The sequence below is a fragment of the Cyclospora cayetanensis genome, unplaced genomic scaffold (genome assembly GCF_002999335.1).
Source record: "Cyclospora cayetanensis isolate NF1_C8 unplaced genomic scaffold, CcayRef3 CcayRef3_contig_182, whole genome shotgun sequence".
NCBI classification, from domain to species: domain Eukaryota; phylum Apicomplexa; class Conoidasida; order Eucoccidiorida; family Eimeriidae; genus Cyclospora; species Cyclospora cayetanensis.
The window spans coordinates 2,972-24,546 of record NW_020312128.1 but is presented as its reverse complement, the minus strand read 5'-3'; the positions used below and the strand labels follow the sequence as shown (position 1 = coordinate 24,546).

Sequence of the window (21,575 nt, the reverse complement as noted above, 5' to 3'; positions counted from 1 at the left end):
TTTCGAGACACTGCTGGCTTTGAGTTTTTGCAAGCGTCGTATATCCAGTCCCCATTAATGGAACAGCTTTATCAACACCCTTCTCGTGGTCTTTAGCACTCAGGACACCCACTTTACATATGATGGTGGTTCTGGGCAAGCTCTGGGTGCAGTGACAAACGGTTAGTGCATATACGCAAAGCAAGGTGTTTACCGCCCTTCTATATAAGCCATCAAACTTCCATTCTTTGCGAAAGAATTTGTTGATGTGATACAGCTTTGTTGGCTCACGAAGTGCCCAGGAACTTTGGTTTCCACTGCAACAATCACGACTGACGGGTAGCACGAGCAATGCGCGGATCCGGTGAACACTAGACCTAAAGCTGCAGCCGTTGAGGCATTTCCACCCCTACCCCGGCCCCAAGAATATATCTTAACATGCTAGTAGGACTCCTTAACAGCACTCAACCTAAATGCCCTATCTTCATAATCCTTTTCATCGAATTATAGCAAAGTGTCATCAAGGACGACCACACAACTCCTTAACTATGCGATACAATATGGGATGTGGGCTGTACCAGAAGAGGACTGAAGTAAATGTTTTGAGCCGAAAAAAAGGGTTCTGTGATCTTCCAGCCATAAGTGAAGCAGCTCGTTGTAGAGCTAGACAACTGTCCCTAGTCCACGGCGTCGGTGCGCCGTCAGCTATGCACTACCGCCACGGGTTTTCATTGCAAGTTGTGCAGTCGGGCGCGCTATACTCTTTTTGTCATCTTTACCACTACAAGAGGACATCTTAAGACGAGTTTGGAAATAGCCGGGCCTGGCACAGCACTAACTTCAAGAAGCAGTCTAAGGATTAATACTCAAAGCAGCAGTACACAAGACAATGCGCTATGATAAATGGTGCACAATCCACACTGTATGTGCCATTAACATATTCAGCTCGGGGCATTACCATGGACCACGGCAAAAAGAATCTTAGAGGATAAACAACAGCTGTACAAGACACTGCAGAGAGCAATGCATCAAAGCCATTATGCCTAGGGCGTCGTTAGGAGCAAAACCCCTGCAAGCCGGTCGCTTGGTGGCAAGGCAGACTGCCCACTGGGTACAAAACCTTCAGTGACCTTGAAATTTCAAGATTCTCATGTCCAGTAATACGACGAACATTTAACTATATTTTTTTCCCATTCTTCTAGAGGGGTTTAGCCGATATAGAATAGAATTAGGTTTTTCTCATTAGGTTCTAGAATGGGCAATGCAGTCCCCTTGCGATACCGCAGTTCAAACACTAAAACCAAAAGATTCGTAGTGAGCGAGACGCGCTTAAGGCCTTAGGACAGTGGAATTATATGCTACCCACGAAGGACATGGAAACTCGACCCACCCTCTCGTGTGCTTGCCCTACCACATCGTGCATCAAGATGACTTCATTGAATGCATATCAGTAACAGCTCTACACTCAGCAGGTTATCACTGGAAGCAAGAACATGTAGTTTGTTTTCGTGGGCTTAAGTAGGTAAAGGGACCGGAGCTCCTTCCGTGTCTTGGCGGAGTCACTATGGGCCTTCTTGATCCTTAAGGCCCCAAAACTTAATGAGTTTGTAAATAGCTGCTCACGGTAACTCTCATACTAGGGCATCCAAACATAGACCTCTAGGTTCAAAAGCTAGATCAAAAACCATAACAAAATAAGTTTACCTTCACGTTACCCTCACGTCGGACAGTTTTCGTTTGCGAGGAAGGGAAGCTGGGGTTGCACTAGCAGCGCCGTCTGAGCACCCCGAGCCTTCGCACGCAATGACTGAGGACAGAGCGTGGCAGCATGCATTCTAGTGATAAGGAGCTATCCCAATTTATACATAATAAGAGAGCAGCCAGACCAGAGAGCCATTACTAAGCAAAACATGCAAATACAGTTAGTGTATCAATTAGGGTTAAGGCGCTTCGGGCATAGCTGGAATGTAGAATGGCTGGTCTCATGTTCTTCTTGCTACACAGTAAGTTTTTTTAAGATTCAATATTGTGCGTTGTGAAGGAGAACGTAAGTGTTCGGATGGCACAGCGTGGGGATTAGTTGCACACCTGGCATGAATCCTACCTGTAAGACAGGGACCCTTTGTGTTAACGGCAGGAGGTGTAAACACCTTTGATGGAATTATAGGTTTTCAAGGTTTGCCTGTGTTTTGCACGTGAGTCCCCCTTTGGGGGCCCGATGCAGAGTGCTTGTAAGGCCATGTCTACAATTTTGATGAATTGCAATGTAACTCTATTGCTGAAGCACGAATCACCTGCTATTTAGTACATATCTTTTGATTTCGATCTTAACAGGTCCTCGGAAGGTATAAGAAACCTCTGCTGCGATCAGTAAAGCACGCGACCGTTGTTACACCTCAGTTCAGTGCAATTTACCCTCTGTGAGAGGTGCATAGCCCCATGCTGTTGCTTAGAAATAAAACCACTATTTTCCCTGCATTTGGCTATATTCTACACAGCTGCAACATTGTTAACAAGTCATTCCCTCGGAAAAGTCATCCTTAGCTTAGGCGTTCCCTGTGCATCTTTGCATGCAGCCCTGTGGTGGGATTGTCGCTTCCAGCTCCCTGTTGTGCATACCACTCAGTTACGGCACTTTGAGTAATTCAACGTGATCCATACTTGCAAAGAACCTTCAATCTTTAGCTGTAGAATACGGCTGACACCTTATTTCGCTTTAGCCAAACTGCAAGCATGCTCAGAGTACACCAACGGTGACTTCAATCATAATTTCGTGTTACGCAGTGCCCCAAGTTCATATAATCCGCCAGAACTATCCCCCAAAATACCAGCGCCCCGTCCTACAGCTTGAGTATCAATGGTAGGTTTGCGGCAATCAGTAATATCCATTCTGGTTGATTGAGAGCTTATGGTTGAGTCCATTGGCGATTTATTTCAGGGTAAAATTAATTTAACTTTCTTCTCCCTCACTTCTGCTTTCACAACAGCCATTTGCATGCACTTCCATGAAGAGGACTCTCCAGCCTCTCCCTCGCCAAGATTATCCATCCTACTTAACCCCATATTACTGCAAGCGGAAAAAACATGCAGATTGAGTCAAAACTGGCACTAACTTTAATCACCAAGATTTTAATGCCTCAATGGAGCCTGACAATACTTATCCACACATGAGCTTGCAACGTTGGCTCCCATTCTGAGGAATGCATGGAAAACTAAAGATCGTATCTGAAAGTTCAGATTGGGTGGGACGCGCACACGCGACCTCGAAGTCTGCGTTGAACAGTCGTTCCACGTGCCGAAACAGCGAGTCAATAGTTCGCGTAAGCCCATATTGCGGCAGAGCGGTGAGCTACAAATGTGGAAAGCCATTCTTTTTTTCTCTTTGGTCTCCACTCTTCCTCAAGGCACTCACGTTTGGCTTTGTGAAGGGCTTGCATTAGGGGTAGCAAATCCCCCCAAGACTCTGGTCGACGAGTTGGACGCACATGGAAGGTTCGACTTTGAAGTAAAGCCCGTAAATTCCGATCGAGAAGTGAATTCAGCATATGCTCTGAATGGCCGCTTGCCAAAACAAGAAAATGAGGAATTCGCCAATATTTGGGTGGATCTGGAGTTCACAAAAAAAAAACTACATGAAGCACATGCAAACCCCAAGCAAAAAAGTCTACAATATGATGCCTTAGATGCTGAACGGATTACTAGCCATGACCTACAAAGAATCACCCTCACGAAACGCCCGCGTTTAGTTGTGTTTACAACTGCAGGGTGCCGCCTCTCCGAAGAGGCCCTTCGTGAGGCTCAGATTGCACATTCGATGATACGGAATCTTGGAGGGTTGACTATTGTTTCTACGATCGACATAGTCAAGGAGCCGGGGCTAGCTTCCCTCCTGGGAATCGAATCCGCTCCCCACCTGTGCTTCTATGCCGACGGTAGCTTGGATATCCTGCATAGCGTACCATATAACGGTACGGATATAACGGCCATAGAAATCGCTCATTGGGTCATTAGCCTTGAAGACGCAACACTACAAAAGACAGCAGGTGGTCACACGGCTTCCAGCAAGGCATCTACTATAGGATCTCCGGTGGGCCCTGTTGTGCACGCCTGTGTCCACAATGGAAGCCCACGAGCTGAGCTTGTGTACCAGCTTTCAAGGATGAGGACTCAGCTGCCATCTAGGCTTACATTGTTTAGCATCCAGTATGTAGACTCCTCCGAAGCAGAAGAGCTACGTGTCTACAGGAAGCAACTGCCCTTTGATGTAGGAGAGGAGGAGTTCCTGAGTGCACAGGGGGCAGTGTGGGAGCCAACAGAAATAATGGCTCTGCTGCTTGAAGCAGAAAACCGAAAGGTCTTCTATGGTGAAAGTCCACCCCAGGCGTTATTAGGAACTCGCAAGCTTTTTACTGTTTACGCTAGTCAATTTGAAAACCTGCAAGACATCGCATCGTTGCTTATGGAATTCCAACCAAGATATCAGGACCGCATTGCTTTTCACATAGCCAGCAGCTCGCTAAAAACGGCGGCACGTTCTGAAGTCATATTCAACCACACATGGGGTGGTGCTATCTTATCAGATCAATATGCAAACTTATCAGGTCACCAGAGGATAGCGCACGGTGTGCGGGAAGCAGTTCCATCTGCTGAGTATTCGTTGTCAATGCCATTTAATTACCACAGTATGAAGGCTTTTTTCGAAAAGTGGGAAAGAGGCCAGCGTAGGCTACACATCCGGTCAAATCGCTATGAATACTCTGATATGGGTAGCCCTGTTATGGAACTCAATTATGTGCAGCTTCTTGACCTCTTGCACTCACCACGTACAGCCCCATTAGGTATTCTGTATTACGAACCAGAGTCCTTAGATTGTCAACACTACCTAAAGTTATGGCAGACGGTAGCCAAGGACTTTACAAATCAAGCGGGTGTGAAGGGTGAGATCATCTTCGGCCAAATCAACGGGCTGCTGAATGACATACTTGTTTTTGACGTGAAGAAAAACAAACCAGCAATCGCCGTTTATCCACCAGGGTCAAGGTCTTTGAAGACGCAAGCCCTGTATAAGGGTCCTCCTGTTGTAGAACTCCTGGAAGACTTTTTGTCCCTGCTAGCTGCAAAGCAAGGAGAGCTTTAACAAGCATTGCTTCGTGCTTTCACAAGTATCATCGTTGTTATACTTGTGGCACACGCAGTGTACTAATACTACAGTCGCCCCTCGAACTAGTTAATTCCCAGGTGGAAGCACGCTCAACCCAATGGTAGCTAAACCGGTAGAAGTCTGGTCCGCCCATAGTCTATCAGGGGTCTCGGCTCCAAAGTGTTAATACAGATACAGAGCCGTCTTAATCATCTGCTAATTGGGATATTCTGTAACTAGAATGATTGTCGGGAAGGGTGGCCTTTCAGACTTTGCTATAAGTGCTTGCCTTCCATCAAAGCGTAGTTCAACAAGTAAACTGAGCGAAACTGCGGAAAGAGCTGGAGAATGAACAAATGAATTTTGTCGGCCAAATAGTTGTAGCTGAAGTGCCAGGGATGCCCCTGGGCCAATGAGGAAGCCATTATACCCGAGGTCCAGCCTGTAGTGCATATGAACATTTTTTTATGGCCCAGCATTCTTTAAGTGCTTATTTTGCAAAAAGCGTTTGCTTTCTCGAAGAAGAAGACTGCTTCTCTTAAGGAAGGCTCTTCATATATGTGGTGGGGTCTGACTTACAAGCGTGCTGCAGCCGACCCAGTGGCCGTGCAAGCGTACAAATCGGCATTAATCTCATAGCCGTCTTTCAGCATTTTATCGAGCTTTACAGCGCAACGAAAGATTGATTCGTTCTGTAGATAAACTTGGCACGGGCTTCGAAGAAGGGTGAACACAAAAGTGATCAAGTTCAAGATCCACCCACGCGCGCGCTTAGCCAGGACCAAAGACCATGGCACCCCATAGTGTTAAATGGCTTATTACAGCGCTCGATATCATCAGTAGCCGTCTTCTGAAGATCGGGTTGTCGCTTGGAGCCTGGGTGTGTGGAGGGAGGCACTAAGATAGGAGTTAGCTGGCGTAGAGCTGCCGCGCTTGCTGGCAGTGCACCTGAGCACCCCGCTTGAGCCACTATCAGACACAGCGCAGAGCCCTAGGTAGGCAAACGGTGCTGTAGAGCTTGACTGAACCCCTGACAGACATAGTAACTCTACGCAACTCCTCCGTGGCAAGCCTCGCTACACTTTGACATTTTCTACACCACTTTTATTTAACTAGATTTAGACCTACTGGTGATCTGTTAATATATTTTATTCCTTGCAGAGTGTCGCTTGCTTGATGCAAGAAGGCGCAATCTTATGCACATCTGCGCCAGATGCTATGTGCAGCTAGTACCTAATGCTCGAAATGCTTCCAGGGCGCAGCTGAGCGCACCCTAAATGCGCCTGTTTCCACAGATCGAAGCTCTGAGCAGGCAAAAGAAAACGAAACTTCTCCTCAGCAACTGTCAGCAGTTTTCTACTGACTGCGTACTGAGGCTGGAGTTAATACACAGATCTAAGATTGAGCGCTGTAGTTGGTAGCACCCTATGATTGGATACAGCTGTTCTCCGCTCATCAGCTGCCTAAAGATAAGGTGAAGTGTCAGCTCTCCTTGCAACACTCGTCTTATTCTAGTCGAGTCAGTTGGCACTTTGACTACTTGATGTTCGTTGGCAGAGACATGGGAAGAACGGACTTTCGATGGAAGCAGACGGTGGCGCAACGCATGTTGAGAAGACAAAGACCGGCCTGCAGGGTGATGTGAACGCAGTAGCTCTGCAGCTGGCAAAATGGTACTGGACTTTGGCCAATAAAATGGTCATGGGACCGTCGATGATGATATTTCGACCAGAAAAATATGACGCCCGTATGTATGGGAAAGTGTTTGAGGGCTTTCATCAGCAAATTGGAGATGTACTTCGCTTTGTGAGCGCCAGCTGACAAGAAGCAAGTGCTTCTTGCGACACTGTTACTGGAGGGAGGAGCATTTTCATGGTGACTCTCTACACAAAGAGGAAGCCGCTTTAACCTGCGGGGATTCCCGCGCGTCGAGTTTCATACAAGCCCTGAATCGTAGGTGTACGCCAAGATTCAGTCAGTAGCAAGCTTAAAATAACTTGAGAAAGCTCAAGCCTGTTAATAAATCGATATGTAGTGGAAGATGAAACTTTGGCTGTAGGAAGATGGCTGCTGAGTCATTGGTGTCTATCGGGTTACCCCGAAGTCTTACATCAAGCGGTGGCAGGCTGCGCGTCAACTAAACACTCCGACGATGACAGGTGGAGCTTTTACAGATGATGGACACCCTGAGGCTCGGATGGCAAATTACTAAAACTCCCGCATCTTTAGCTGACAGCAAGAGCCAAGTGGAAAGTTGGAGTCTACGGATGTCGGAGCTGCCTCAACTGGCCCTAGCAGACAGTGTACTAAGGAGAAGAAGTAGAGGAAACCCTCTCTTCTAGGCAGCTTTAGACAGTCCCCAACAACGTATCTGCTTACATGTGGAAAATCGGGTCATCTAGTCCGGAACTGCAAGCCCACGCAAAAAAAGCACGAGAGTTCAAAAGCAGGCTGCTTGGCGAGCGAAGATTCCTCAATAGGTGAGCAGACAGCCCCCACTCAGGCGGCGGCGAAGCTATGGGGACCACACGAGGCAGGGCGAGATGAAGCATTAATTGGGGATCTCTCAGTAATCGATTGGGTGCCGATGTAGTTTACGCCACGGGTCAAAAATTGCGAGCATCACTTGATGCTGGATGTTAGGTGGACCTATCATAAGGAGGCGGCGTAGAACGGCAATCTGCCCTGTCTCAGGCTTGCTGAAGGGCGACCGAATGCAAGAAGTGGCTAGTCTAGGCCCCGTGTGCCTCGTCAAATTACTATTAGGCTCTATTACCAGTATGCGAGACTTTTGGGCTGGACCTGTGCACCGTGATGTAGTCCCAGGTGTGCCATGCGCGGCCCAACAAAAAGCACACGTGGCCACATCTGAGCGCTATGGAGGTTGGTGTGTCAGAAAGCGCTAGAAAAGAGCATCTCCTGGCTTCTTAAACAACGCTAATTTCATATGTGGCGAGTGGGATTGAGTCAACGCCTCAACTGGGTGAGACAGAGCCCTGCAGGTGGTTCTGTAGCTAAATCTTAAATAAGAAACTCCATTGAGCATTAACTTGAGAAAAAGCAGGAATGGGCAAATATACGAAGGGGAGCGGGATGTGCCTCCCCAATGATGAATTGCCAGCATGCTGGCCACCTAGTAGTCTTTTAGAGAACCGTAAGAAGCTCCCCCGTGTTTTAGATTCAAGCTACCTTCTCGCAATATGCAAAGCTCTCCCGAGCATGCAGAGGAGACGTAGAGGCAGGCGAATTTTTTTTTGGACAAAAATGGTGCAGGAATTGGCTAGTGCCTTTCGGCATGACCCCGTGTGGGATTGGGGAAATGGGCGGAAGATGACGCCCGTTGGATTTTTTACAGGATTATCGTAAATCGAAGGTTTTTGATGCCACTTGTTGGCTCATAACTTTAGAATCTACACGGACTAACATCCTACTCAGCATTAGATTTCACAGGCGGCTTCTTACTAAACGGCATTGACCCAAGGAACAGCACTCTAAACTGGGGGCCGCACACTCCAGCACATGTATATGCCGTTTGGACAAATCAATCCCCCAGTTGACCCCCCAACTATAAGTTCATCAGGATTATAGTGGGCCTTATTAAGGAGAGCTAGGTGGTTATCTGTATTAACGACGGCTTATCCTTCAACCCAAACGTTCAAGTGTCCCTAAAGCAGCTCCAGCGCGCTTTAGCTGTTGCAGGGCAAGCATTGGTATGTAAAAACAAGCAACTGTTTGTTTTCGCGGATTTAGCTGTGTTTCTATCGCCTGGCGTGTGCCTGTGGGAGGATCGGACTTCGCGAAGTTTCATGGGGACCCATCTAATTACCGAAACTCCAGTCATGGATTTTCTTGAATTGCTGCTCCTTTGGCCAATCCACTTTAAGAATCGCCTTCTAGGACCTAAAAGAGGAGGATAATGCCGAAGGAAGGACGCCTATCGGCCGGCTTACATCTCCTTTAGTACTTGCGCTACCCGATTAAGAGTATTATCCTTTTCCTCACAACCAAAGCTAGGGCCGTAACGGTGGGTGCTATTCTCCACCAACAGGTCATGAGCTTTCCACAACACCAAATCATCGCTTGTTATTTGCATCGCTTCATCGAAAGCAAACGGTGTTATGCAGCTACAGAAAAGACACTCTATGGTGTTATGGTGCGTGGAAAAACGCCAGCACTATTTATGTCGGCATTATATCACCGTTCCCGCAGACTATACTGGCGCTTACAAAGTGCGTTCAGGACCTTGGTAATGCTTTAGATTCTTGCTGGCGTGGGGGCTTCTTGCAGTAAGACTTTGATGTAAAGTACATTGAGGGTATGACCAATGTGGTCGCCGATGGGTTCGTGAGAAGCTGCAGCGGCTTAGTATTATGCATCACAACCGCTCATATCGGTGTAACTAAGGTTTCCTACATAATTTGCTCGACGCATACACTTTCAGCACACAGATATCCGCTGGTATCTCCAAAACCCAGAATAACAAAAGGTGAAGCACCACTATGTCGAGGATGATAATCTATGTCTCAGAACGGCGCAGGGAATCCATTCTTTGCACATGCCAACTTTGATCCGCAGTGCCATTTCTTAAACTTCAGAGCAATGGCTTGCAGGCCATGCCGGTTTTATTTCCTCAATGAAAAAGCTCTCACGGTCCTCCTGGTGGCCTAGGCTGTGTCCCGCAGTTGCACGTATATGGACTGTCATGCCTGGATTGTGAGCAGCTGAAGTGGTGCAGTTCTCCTAAACCATCCTTCTGCGGATCCTTTGGGCTGCTCAATAGATTTGAACTGATCTATCACGGTAGATGGAGTGCGGGAGGCTAAGGGTCCCGATACCATGAATGTCGTTGTCGACACACGCAGTAAATAAGCCTATGTTATCCCTTGCTTCAGCTCTGTCAAGGCTCAAAAACCTCCTTAACTGGCTTTCGCTCATTTTTGAAAGCTCCAGAATATCCCCAGAAGTGCCATCACGGACAGGCATTCGAAGTATATTAGTGCTGCCTCGCGTCCGTTCATGTCCTCCGTATGCATCGACTATGATCCCTGCGCAGCAGTTCGAGACAAATAGATAGACAAAGTGCACCAACCGCAGGCTGCTACGGAGCTCACGACTCTGTACGAAGAGCTGGTTTATAATGCATAAGCATACAGTTGCATACCCATGATTTCTCTCTATCCTTGGTCTACTGTGAGGAACCCTTCAAGGATCCCAGCCTAGAGCTACTGGTCTGGAGTCAGCAGCCCCCTTCCGCAGAAGATGAATTCAGGGAGTCGCGGGCTGAGGCAGACTAAAGTATTTGCCGAGCTCGAGAGAGACAGCATGGAATTTAGATGGTTGGTAGTTGGCTGTGTGCTTTCAACCTGGAGATTTGGTCCTGGTGGTTGGTAGCCTTCACGGAATGCACCAGAAGGCGAGCAGGCAAAGAAATGTGTGACCATTAGGGTAAGATTGTTTGCAATCTTTTCATTCTAATCAAACAAGTTTCTCTTCCTATCATCTTGCTTCAAAGCTGCAGGTGGCACAGAACTAGCAATAATCGCTACCTAGAGGCAGTCCAAAGCTCCCGGATGTTTTCGCATCCGTAATCTAAATGGCAAGCAACGCGTGCGGAGGCAGAGGATTCTACAGCAAATCGTAGAGGCGCTGGATTTTAGAATTTTCGAGCGCCGAGGACACACTAGAAGGGAGCTCTAGTTGAGTGGAGATGAGGACGCCAACCCTCGTGGGTGACGGAGGAGCGTTTATGGGCCTTGTCGCATGCGGTCCGTAATCCTGTTTCGTTGACAACTTTGGCCGCCATGGACAGAACATTATCTTCTGTCGTCAGCTTTTCCTCTTGTTCTGCGAAAAAAAAGCTCTCTCTTATGTATGGAGATTGCTTGTAAAATTCCCGGTTAGCATTGTGAGGATGCGCGTTACACCCGAGCCCTATGCGCGGGTATTCCACGCATGTTGTCCTCACACGAATGCTTAGCCCCTTTTTGGAGCTTGGAGGTCGTTTGCGCTGCATGTTGCGGCTGTATTGACAGACAGACATGATTCTTTGAGACGTGAAGGCATTGCTGAATCAGTGCGTATATATATTCCTCAATCATATTTTACTTCTCTTCGCCTTTCTCGTACAAGGAGCCTTACACATCCCAGTAGGCCGACAGTGAGGCCTCGCGCCTCCGCGATCGTGTTGGTCGACCACTTATTTGTTGGTGGCTAATGTTTGTGCTTTTCTCCTCTCCATTTACTCTATACCAGCTGCTGCATGCGTTGGTTTTATCACTTGCACTAGGTTTTTGTTGTATCTGCTCGGGCAGTACTGATAGGGCACAACCTCTTCCACTGTTCTACAAGCACCTGTACTAGACGGACAATTACGGAGCACGAGGGCGTCTGCTCTTAAATGCGAAGGATGTAGTTTGCTTAAGGAAAGTTGGATACTTCCTACTTCACTGAAAATATTCAAGAAAAGTAAGCAAAAAGTATTCTAATTGGCTAGCCGTTTCCAGTATTTTAGCTACTGCAGAGCAGTGTTACATGCGCAGAAGGCGACGCATTGTTATGCGTGTATGCGCTAGACGGTGTGTGTCACTAGTTATGGCCGCTCATGTATGCTTCTAGGGGCTAGCGACGCACACTTCTAGTTTTTGTTTTCCTCTTATCTCTTAACCATGAGGGGCGGGGGTACAGGGAGAGAACTACGGCTTCTCGAAACTGACCTAGTATGTTTCTACGGTGTCCCCCTTGAGCCCGGAGTCATGCACCATTTTAACGAAGAAATTGAATAGATGGTCTACTTTCTGTGCCTACGCCAGCAGTAGGCTCAACATGTAGAGCAACAGCTAGGGAATGCGTAGCAGGAATTCACTAAACATTCCTTCCATTCACTTGTTGCACACAGCATCTAGCGCACAACGTCGCAAATCGACGGCTTATTGTCTATAAGTACGCCAAAATAATGAAAAGCACATAGATACACGGTTAAATTAGCATACCAAATCTAGCAGAAGGCGCAGCGCAGATGCATTATTATCTGTAGAATGTACTAGCAAGGACTTTGCCCCCTACAATCGTTGAGGGGAGGAATTTCATCCAAACTTTGCTCCTTAAGCTTTATTGAAAAAACGCTTGTAGTTATAGTCAGGCATAGAGCACCAGCAAGCATAAGCAAAATTTTTTTGGGCATATCCTGGTGATTGAACGGGTAGAGGCGCCCGGGATGCCTATATGCCTGAAGGCTCAACTTTGCTTACACATCCGAGTACGCGCAGGGACATTCTTTGATGACCCCAAAACCTTAGTTGCTGCTTTTGTGTATAGCTGGCTGTTCATGTACAGCGTTGAGTTGCTTTCAGCAGCGAAGATCCATGTTGACACTCGAGCTTGCTGGTGTGCAGCAGCTCACCCATTGAACATGAAAGTGAGAAAAATGACATTAGTCTCATGGTAGTCTTTGTACAGTATTTGCATTGATATTCCACAACATGGCCGAAGAGTGCGTATCTCGTGTGATAGATTTTGGATGGGTTTGGAGGAAGGCTAAGCATAGTGGTGATAGAGTTTGGGATCTACCGAGTCACGGACTCAGCCCGCATGGGAGGGCCGTGCTTCCTGCTCATGTTGAAAGAATTTAGGATACAGCTACAGCTCATCAGGAAGCATCGTTTAAACGAAGGGCCGCTATTGGTAGCCTGGTCATGTAGAAGGAGAGGATGGGACAGGATAGGAGGCAGCTGGGAATAGCTGGAGTGGCTGTTGGTGCTGCCATTGAACCTGATGGGGTCATTTCGATGTTCTGTGGGGCGTTTGGTATGCCTTCAAGTGGTTATGGGACGGCAGCGTACCTTGGGTATGGTTCGCACCAAAGATATGGGTATGCTTGTGGTCTTCAACATTTTGTCCATTGAATGGTCATGCGTGTGCAACCGTGCCAACCACTCCACGGAAATGAGTGTAATTCGCAGCTAACCTATACCTTTGCTTGCCCTATGCCTCATCCTTTACGAGGCATACCTGCGTGTTTCGAGAGCGGCGAAGACGTCAACGAACTCTATTTACCCTCATCCAGAAATCCCGGGTCTTTCGTGTTCGTCTGGTGCTTTACTCCACGCTTGCTGGACAACTGCCTAGCACAAGGGTAATAGTGTGCTTAATCGGCTTCGCTGAACGCAACTGGGTAGGTGAGCTGTCAATGAAGTGCTGCGGATTCATACAAAGAAGCCGCTTCATGCATCCAGGGCGAAACGCCTCCGTCACTGAACAGTCACTTGTCGAGCAAGCGGTTCCTTGCTTGACTCCAGAACTCACGAGCAACTGTCTCTTCGGATGACATAATATATTCGTTGATAAGCTCTTGCTGGCTGTTCAGTTTAACGCCGATGTCAAGCAGATTGCTGCCTTTTGCTTCTACTTGTATTTTCTCTACCACTCTGCTGCGAACATCCTTTGCTCTGCTGGTACCAAGTTGAAAGCCACGCGCGCGCCTTAGTTCCCAGCCTCCTCAAGCTCGCAAGCAGCCCTTCGCAAAAGCATGCAAAGGTCTTCATTGGAAAAGCTTATGAACGGCTTCGCTGATGGATTCGCAGCAGAAAGACCCCCCATACTCCCACTCGCTTGAGGTCCGCAAGCTTCGTTGGTATGGTACTGATGCAATCTATGTGAGACGCCCCCCTTGCAGCAGCTTAGAGGCATACCCAAGGACTACAAAGCATTGCAGCGATCCTAGCAGGCTTAATGGTAGCACCAACACGCACTCCAGCTATACCCAGCTGCCTCCTATCCTGTCCCATTCTCTCCTTCCACATAACCAGGCTACCAATAGCGGCCCTTCCTTTGAATGACGCTTGCTGATGGGTGACGACTGTATCCTAGATTTTCTTTAGCATAAGCCAAAGCCAAGGCTCTTCCGTGCCAGCTGGGTCTGTCCGTGTGTGGGTTCTAAACTCTATCACCACCCTGCTTAACCTTCATGAATACCCATGTAAAGTCCGTTACACCAGATACATACTTTCTGGTAATGCTTCGAACATCAACGCTAATCTGTGCAAAAACTACCATGGGACTAATGTCAGTTCTCTAGTTTTCATGGCCATTGGGTGCACGTAGTCAAGCTAGAGACCATCATGACTCCTCGCTGCTTCAAGGAATTTAATGTTCTGCGTAAGCAGCTGGCTTTATTCAAAAACAGCAGCTAAGATTCTTGGGTCACCAAAGAATCTCTGTGCGCACTGATGCTCCTCTGCGCACTCTTCAACCCCTACCAGTTGCTGTTAGTTGGCGATGGGAAAAGAGCAGGGATGGCTGCGAAATAGGTTAACCTACTTTGCAGGCCTTTTCAAGAAAAATGTTCGCGGAAGAGGCTTATTGGCATATGCTACGGAAGAGCAGCGCCTGTGCGCTAACGTTTTGATGAGCTTCCAGGCGTTGATAATTTAGATGTGTTTCGCTGACCTACTGTTCGGCGCCTGCTACACTAGTTGTATTGAATCAATAATGCTTCCTAAATTTTCTACTGATTCGTCTGTGCTTGTGAAGTTTACTGTGGGCTCGATAGGAGGCGCACTAGTATGCATATGTGCGCTAGTCTCAATCAACAACTAGTTGTTAATGCACGGAGTGCTAAACGCCAGAGCTATGCAGACTGTATTGGTCTTTTTGTCCTCCTACCGGAGCCCCGACGGGTTTGAGTTGTGAAACTGTAACTTTTCAGAGAGTGTCTTTGTCGGCCCACAGCTTAATCCATGTAGAATAGCAATTTAATGAAAAGCTCCTGAATGTACTGTTTAAGAAGCTGCGTAATTTACATCCCCGAACCGCCAATACTTTCACTGTATGGGAGAAACGACACGCATGGTGACTCTGGTTGCAGTGTCTAGCTTTGTTGAGCATCCAAGACGACTCACATATTGAAGCTTGTTAACGTGCACGCCAAGATACGTCTCCTGGTGCTGAGATAAGGCTAGTCCATCCAGAGGTAATGTGCCTGCTGTGATCATTTGTTTTATGCCTTTATTCTGACCCTGAGTCCTATGTTTATGCCAAGATGAGCTGATTGGGGCATTTTGGTCACTGAATCATTCTATTGAAAACTACGGGGCTTCTACTCTCGGAAGCCCCTACATACCTGTACATCTTCTTTGGCATTATCCCAACACACGTCCAATTGACGTGCTTCGTCGGGTGCTCAGAGGATGGATACCCATGAAACGAATCAGAGGCTGTGCATTCATAAAAGGGCATGATCGATCCTTGGGGGGCGATCAAAGAGGACCTGTTGAATCGTTAGTTACTAACGAAGAGCTTTGAAAACAATAAAGATACAGCAATATCATGGGCATGCCGAGCAGGCTTTGCCTACAGTCTAAGCGGAACATGAAAAGATAACAGCAGGACCCTCCTCCTGGCAACAGTAATTGGAGAGCACCCAATAGTTCCACAAGCTACTGGTACGGTGTTGTATCTTTTGGTTCTCTATGTTACCGAAAAGGTGACAGCGTCGAACCACTGGGCGAACGAAGGGAGAAATCCAGATGCAGATTGGCTGGTTAGCAGAAGACCATCAAGACATTGAGAAATGCTCGAAGAAGGATACTATGAGGCCAAATGTGTTGCAGAAGAAAGAGATCTACGGAACGAGTAATATCCGTTCTAAGCATACATCCTAATATTCATGAAGTGGGAGTGTTACTCTATCGAGCTAATGAAGTGTATCGCTTGCCGATGGGCAGGCCGCACAGGGGTAACATGGCTGTTGATTATTTGGCGCAGTCCCTAAGTCTCACATTTGCTAGGACGCACAAAAGTACTATTTCACCAGCATGGGGAAGTTGTATGCAACATCAAACCTCGAAGGATACCTATTTTGCTAGCAGGACAGAGTTGGCTGGTGCCTAGCATAGTGACTTAGTCGTTGGTGTACAATGAATGTCCCAATGCAAGAAAGCCATGTGGGAACGTAGGATTCCTGTGGAAGGTTAGGGCCGGGACAGCCGCCGAGGGTGCGTCTCTTGGTTTTCTCAAAACCATTTATTTTTTCTACCTAAAACGCGGTAGAACCAGCACCTAAGGGAGCTGTGGCAAACTTTTTGTGCGGTGCGGTGACAAGAGCAATAAGTGAACATATTTTTTTGACGGTGGAGCTTTTTGTAGTGCGTTTTGGAAGTGCCTGGATAGTGGTTACTTTGATTGGAATTCCATTTGAGAAAGAGCTGAAGAGAGTGTTCTTGCAGATTGATTTCTTGGCCTTTTGACCGGCAGCAAGTCCTTTTGTAAAGTGAGGTGTTAACGATGCTATTGCTCCATCTAGCTGGTGAGTTCGCATTTCTTATACTGTGGTGAAGTCATGTTGGAAGTGTCCTCCTGCCTCAGTAAAATAGGGAACTTAGGGCTGCCCCACCTGATTTTTTGCGTTCTTTGAACTGCATGCACCCCTGGTTGGTAGGCGTTCTGTGTTTTATGATAGTTACAATACCCTCCATCTGCTTAACTTTTTTTTGAAGCTGATGGTGGTTGGGATTCGTCAGAACAGTGCTGCATCTGAGTGACTATGCTGAAGAGCGTATTGTAAAAAGGCCACCTCATGTTTAGACTGTTGGCAATTAGCGTTGCAGCACACGGGCCTAATAATCCTATCCACGAATGCATGCTGCTTAAATTCAGTAATATTTGACCTCCTGAGCACATGAACATAACGATGAATCTGACAGGTCTGGGTGTCTCACTTGAGTGACCCCGTCAACAATTTAGTTAGGTTAAGAAATAGTCGTAAAACATAGCGTGTTCGCTGGTTTCAAGGCACAAGGCTGGTGTAGTTTTAGATGCAGGTACTCTTTGCTCAAGCAAACTACCTGCAAGCATACGCGAATTGGTAGTGGGCAAGTCTTTTGACATTTCAAGAATGAAACGAATAACGTTGCGTGTGTTCTTAGGTGACCTTTAAAGTGTTGTAGTAAATCGGCATTTTTCTTGGTGCCAACGTTTTACTTTTGTACACTGTTTTGCCCTCGGTTTACTATTTGATTTTAGAATGCTGCTTAGCAGAGCAGAGGGGGGAACGTGACTACGGAGATATGTTTGTTGGGTAACTTATAGTTGCTTTGGTCGTGAGGCTATCTAAATATAAATGTCCACTGCTGGCAGTAGTCGCTGCTTGTCAATGAGTTGAAGTCGATTTTCTTTGATAATAGAGCACTTCTTAAAAGCCACTCTATTTTCTTTATGTTATCGTTTTGCCAGTTGAAGCGTGGGGGCGGAGAGGCAGCGCGCAGGCGCCCTGGTCCATGTTGTCAGAGAAAAACAAAATTTACAGGCTGCCTAATTGCTTTATTTTTATGTTGCCACCAGCGACGTTTGCGGTAGTTTGCGTCGTGTTTTCGACAAACAGAGTAAGCTTGAAGATCTAGTAAGGTGGCTCAGTCAGACATTTTGACGAAGCATAGTAAGTAATCATTAGGACCTTTGCTTTCATGCGTTCTTGAGGATTATTATTGGGTTGCGGTGTTGGGCACAGCGATGTCAGTAGGCGTCTAGGATTTTTGAGTAGTTCATCGCATATACATAATCATGTGACGCTATATCACAAATCCTTTTTTGAGAAACACTAGTGCCAAGTCCATTACACCTATGTTCTTCCATAGAGAGGAAAGCTCGATATCGGTTTCCGGGTTACAGTGATTACTTTTGTATTCGTGACCCTTTTGAATGCACACAATTATAATATATATATTACAGTTGATGTCCAAACATACTCTATGATTTGAGCAGTGTGCATTCAAGAACTGACGAAATTCGAGTTTCGTACGGCTGCAAACAGCTCTCCAGGAAAGTCTTGTTTATGTGCTTGCTTAGCAAAGAAAAGAGTGTAAAATGTATATATCTCCCAGTACTGTAGAACAAAGTGTGTTTTGATAGGAAATCAGTATCAAATCTTTGACGTGTACACGCTCTGCAAATTGTGTTTCTAAATGTTAAACCCAGAAAATAAGTGAGCGAAATTAAGAGCACTCGACAAACTACAGAAAGCTCTGCTTTTGTAAGAGGCGAATTTTCAAAATCTCGACCTATTGGCTTACTCTATATTGATGATTTTAACTCCTCAGGAACTAAATGTCACTCAAATATATGTTATTTCCTTCTTATTAGAATACAACGGGAAACCGTCTTTAAGAAAATATTAGAGCTGCCTAATAGAGTGAGAACAAAGGTTTTTACATTTACTGGCAAGCCAGCTAGTGACGTTTTCAGTCGGTTGATAATCCACGTGCCAATCAAGATTGTAACCCTGTAAAGCATGTCCTGTAAAGTATGCAATTTCGCAATATAGATTTTCGTACATTTGCCACCGAACATATAGTGTCGAGCGTACTTTCACGTTAGCCGCTAATATATGCTTTGCTGAACTCTTGGTTGCTCATACATGTCAGATGGTGTTAGACTGCAAAAGCTATTAATTTCAACACGCATTTCTGATTAAAGGCCATCCTCAGAATTCGTGAAAATGAAAAGTAAACGCTTGTGAGTTTTCTGGCAAGAGCACTATTGGCATGCTCCTTCGGCTGTCGGATTTGTCCTAATCATTTTTCTTAGCTCAACATATTTGAACAGGTGAGCAACAAATGATTCTACAGAGGAACATGAGCTGGTAGATACGTTTAGATAAAAAGGAATTTAGCACACATACACAGCGGCAAGGAAAATACGCCATCCCTGATTACACGTCAACTCTAGTATTTGATTTTTTTCAAGGTCTGGATATCTTTTTTCTTATAATAATGCCATATTCAGATAATTGGTTAAAAAAAACTAATAGGGCTTTATTAGATTTAGTAAAGAGTGTAATGTTCATCGAAAACGTTCGTTTGTAAAGTGCAATAGTTAATTCTTGGCATTTTCTTTTTTGAGTCTCAGTCTAGCTGATCTGCTATATTACAGCAGTCGACTTTTTTTGTGATCGAGGGAGCTCCACCATGTATATTTACAAATGCGGCTGCAGCAAAATGCCACATCTCTGTAAAAGGCTATGTTTATTTTGTGTTTGGATGTGCTTGTATCGGCAGAGAACTATGTTTTTGTGTAGACCTACTTTCTTTCATGATGTACTTTTAAAGTTTTTTCTACAGCTGTGCGCTGTGCTAGATCACAGACAATCTAAAAGTTGAAAAATATGGTTCTTGCGTGCACAGTTCGTCGAGAAAATTAATTCTAATATTCTTTAACACATATCAGAGAGTTTAGCATTCAGCTAGCTAGCGACTCGGTATTTCTGACGTTTTAGTTACGAGTCCTCTGAAAATTCCGTATGTGTCCAAGATATTATAATTGGCGTTTTACAGGCTACGATGAATCCGCAAATACTAGCTACTTTTACAGCTTCGGAAGCGAATATGTAAAATTTCAAGCATGCTGACAAGTTTATGAATCATATCTATGTGCGTTGTTTTTGACAGATAGCAAAGGCTGTGCTGATATGAAGACAGGACGTCCAAATGTATTCGGAGTTGCTCTGATACGTGTACGCAATGGACAAATATATACCAGCAAGGCTACGAAAACTGAAAATATCCTTGGAAGAGAGATACATTTTCACAGAGTAAGTAAAAGCACCAAAGTTCTTTACTGAAGTTTGGGTACATTCTACGATTGCCAAAAATACAAACACTTTAACACCAAAACATCACATAATACAAGTATTCTCATAAAGACATGTCTTGCCTAGCAAACTAGCGTAACTTTTTTTATTGAAGCGCCAGCGCTGCAGATACTTGCAATGCCCTACTGTGCAAATAAAAACACTTAAAAACATCAACATGGATACCAACATGAAAACCATTCTATGCCTGTACACATGAAAAGAGAAACAGAATAGTTGGGTGCGCGATTTTAAAACACGAAACTAAAAAAAATGCTGTATTCACTCTCGCATCAATATCCTCATTACAGGGAGCCAAAATATAAAGGCAACCTGCACCTAAGCAAATGAAATATATACCACATTTTGCCATGAAAGCACCAGAAACTAAGACTGTATATAGGATTACTATGAAATGCAGGAAAAAGCAAGCCTGTCCTTTTTCCGTTGATTTGATACAATTACTTCCTTCAATCATATCTGGATAATGCCCGGTGCCTCTATGCTAAATGTTGTTACATGCAGGACCTAAGCTAGCATTGCTGTTTATCAAGCTGAATACGCTTTAGTAGTATTCATTCCAAACTACCCAGCAATAATGCGCTTGGCATAGCTCATGAAACATGTTTTTTAGTGTATATAAAAAATTCATTTTCCATGGTTATCAAGTGTAGAATTTTTTTTTTAATGATTGCTAACAGACCGCGAACCTCTAGACCGTAAGCAATGTGTGAAAATTTTTCACGAGTCTCGAAGTGCTTTGCGCTAACGCAAAATCGTTTGTTCCATGCAATATCACGCACATCACTAAGCAGACATTTTGTTCAACAAGTAAGCTTCAATACTTTACGGATCCTCAGGCTTTCTTCACGGGAGGTCATATAACTAGTGTCTCTCTTATTTGGTATTCCTTCGCTATCCCAGCATGCTTGTTTGCCATGCCGAACGTTTGTAAGCGCACCTTTTGCTGCACTCATGGTTATCAGAATGCTTTTCTTCTTAAACAGTTACGACATCTTTCTAGTCACGATAAAAGCAAATGAAACAAAAGCTTTTTTGAAATGCTAGGCTCTGCAAGCAGCTTGAGCAGTTTGAGTTAAGGTGCATGTAGTGTTCAAACATGTTCTATTGTTTTTTTGTAAAAACATCACAATGCATGAGTTTTCAATGCAAATTGTGAACATTTTTCAAGATACGCGACACTGTGCAACGCAATGTGTGCTGTGAAACGAGACTAGCGCAGCGCACCTTTGCAACAACGCGAAAATACACAACTGCATATCAGAGCATTTTTTGTGTTTTTGATTTGTTGTGTGCTTATCGTTATTAGCGTTGACCACATTAGTTTCTTCAGAACAAACTGAACTATAACAAAAAATTTTTATATGTTGCTAGCGAACGAAATAAGGTATGATGAAGCAGCATTTCAATTTCGTTCTTGAATGTAAAGATACCAGTAGCACAGACTTTTAGCAAATTGCGACAGTGGAAAAATAGTCGGCGGTCAGTCTCTTACTGTGTGGTTTTTATCGACCGCACAGATATGCTGAGGAATTTTATTTAGATATGTTTTGGCAGTTATTCTAATTGAACAACATAACGTGTGTTGCAGCGGTTCATTGGTTGTATGTATAGACAACTTAATGCTACACTTCACCCACCGGGACATATCCCGTCTGCGATTCGACATACTCTGATACCCGCATTCTGAAGATTGATTGGCTAGTTCAGAACACCCGTTGCTCTCCCTGTTTATCACCATTATTGCTTATTGTGTGGTATATTCAGGCTTGAAAAATCACCTGTAAGAGTATACTCGACTCTGTGTTTTCCCAT

At 45.4% G+C, this 21,575-nt stretch overlaps 1 protein-coding gene across 1 annotated transcript; it reads left to right on the top strand.

The window, feature by feature from the left end:
- Positions 1 to 3,334: 3,334 nt before the first annotated feature.
- On the top strand, positions 3,335 to 5,116 carry LOC34618886. Its single transcript, XM_022732202.1, has one exon. It carries the CDS (start codon positions 3,335 to 3,337, stop codon positions 5,114 to 5,116), a length of 1,782 nt encoding a protein of 593 aa, XP_022590627.1.
- Positions 5,117 to 21,575: the final 16,459 nt, after the last annotated feature.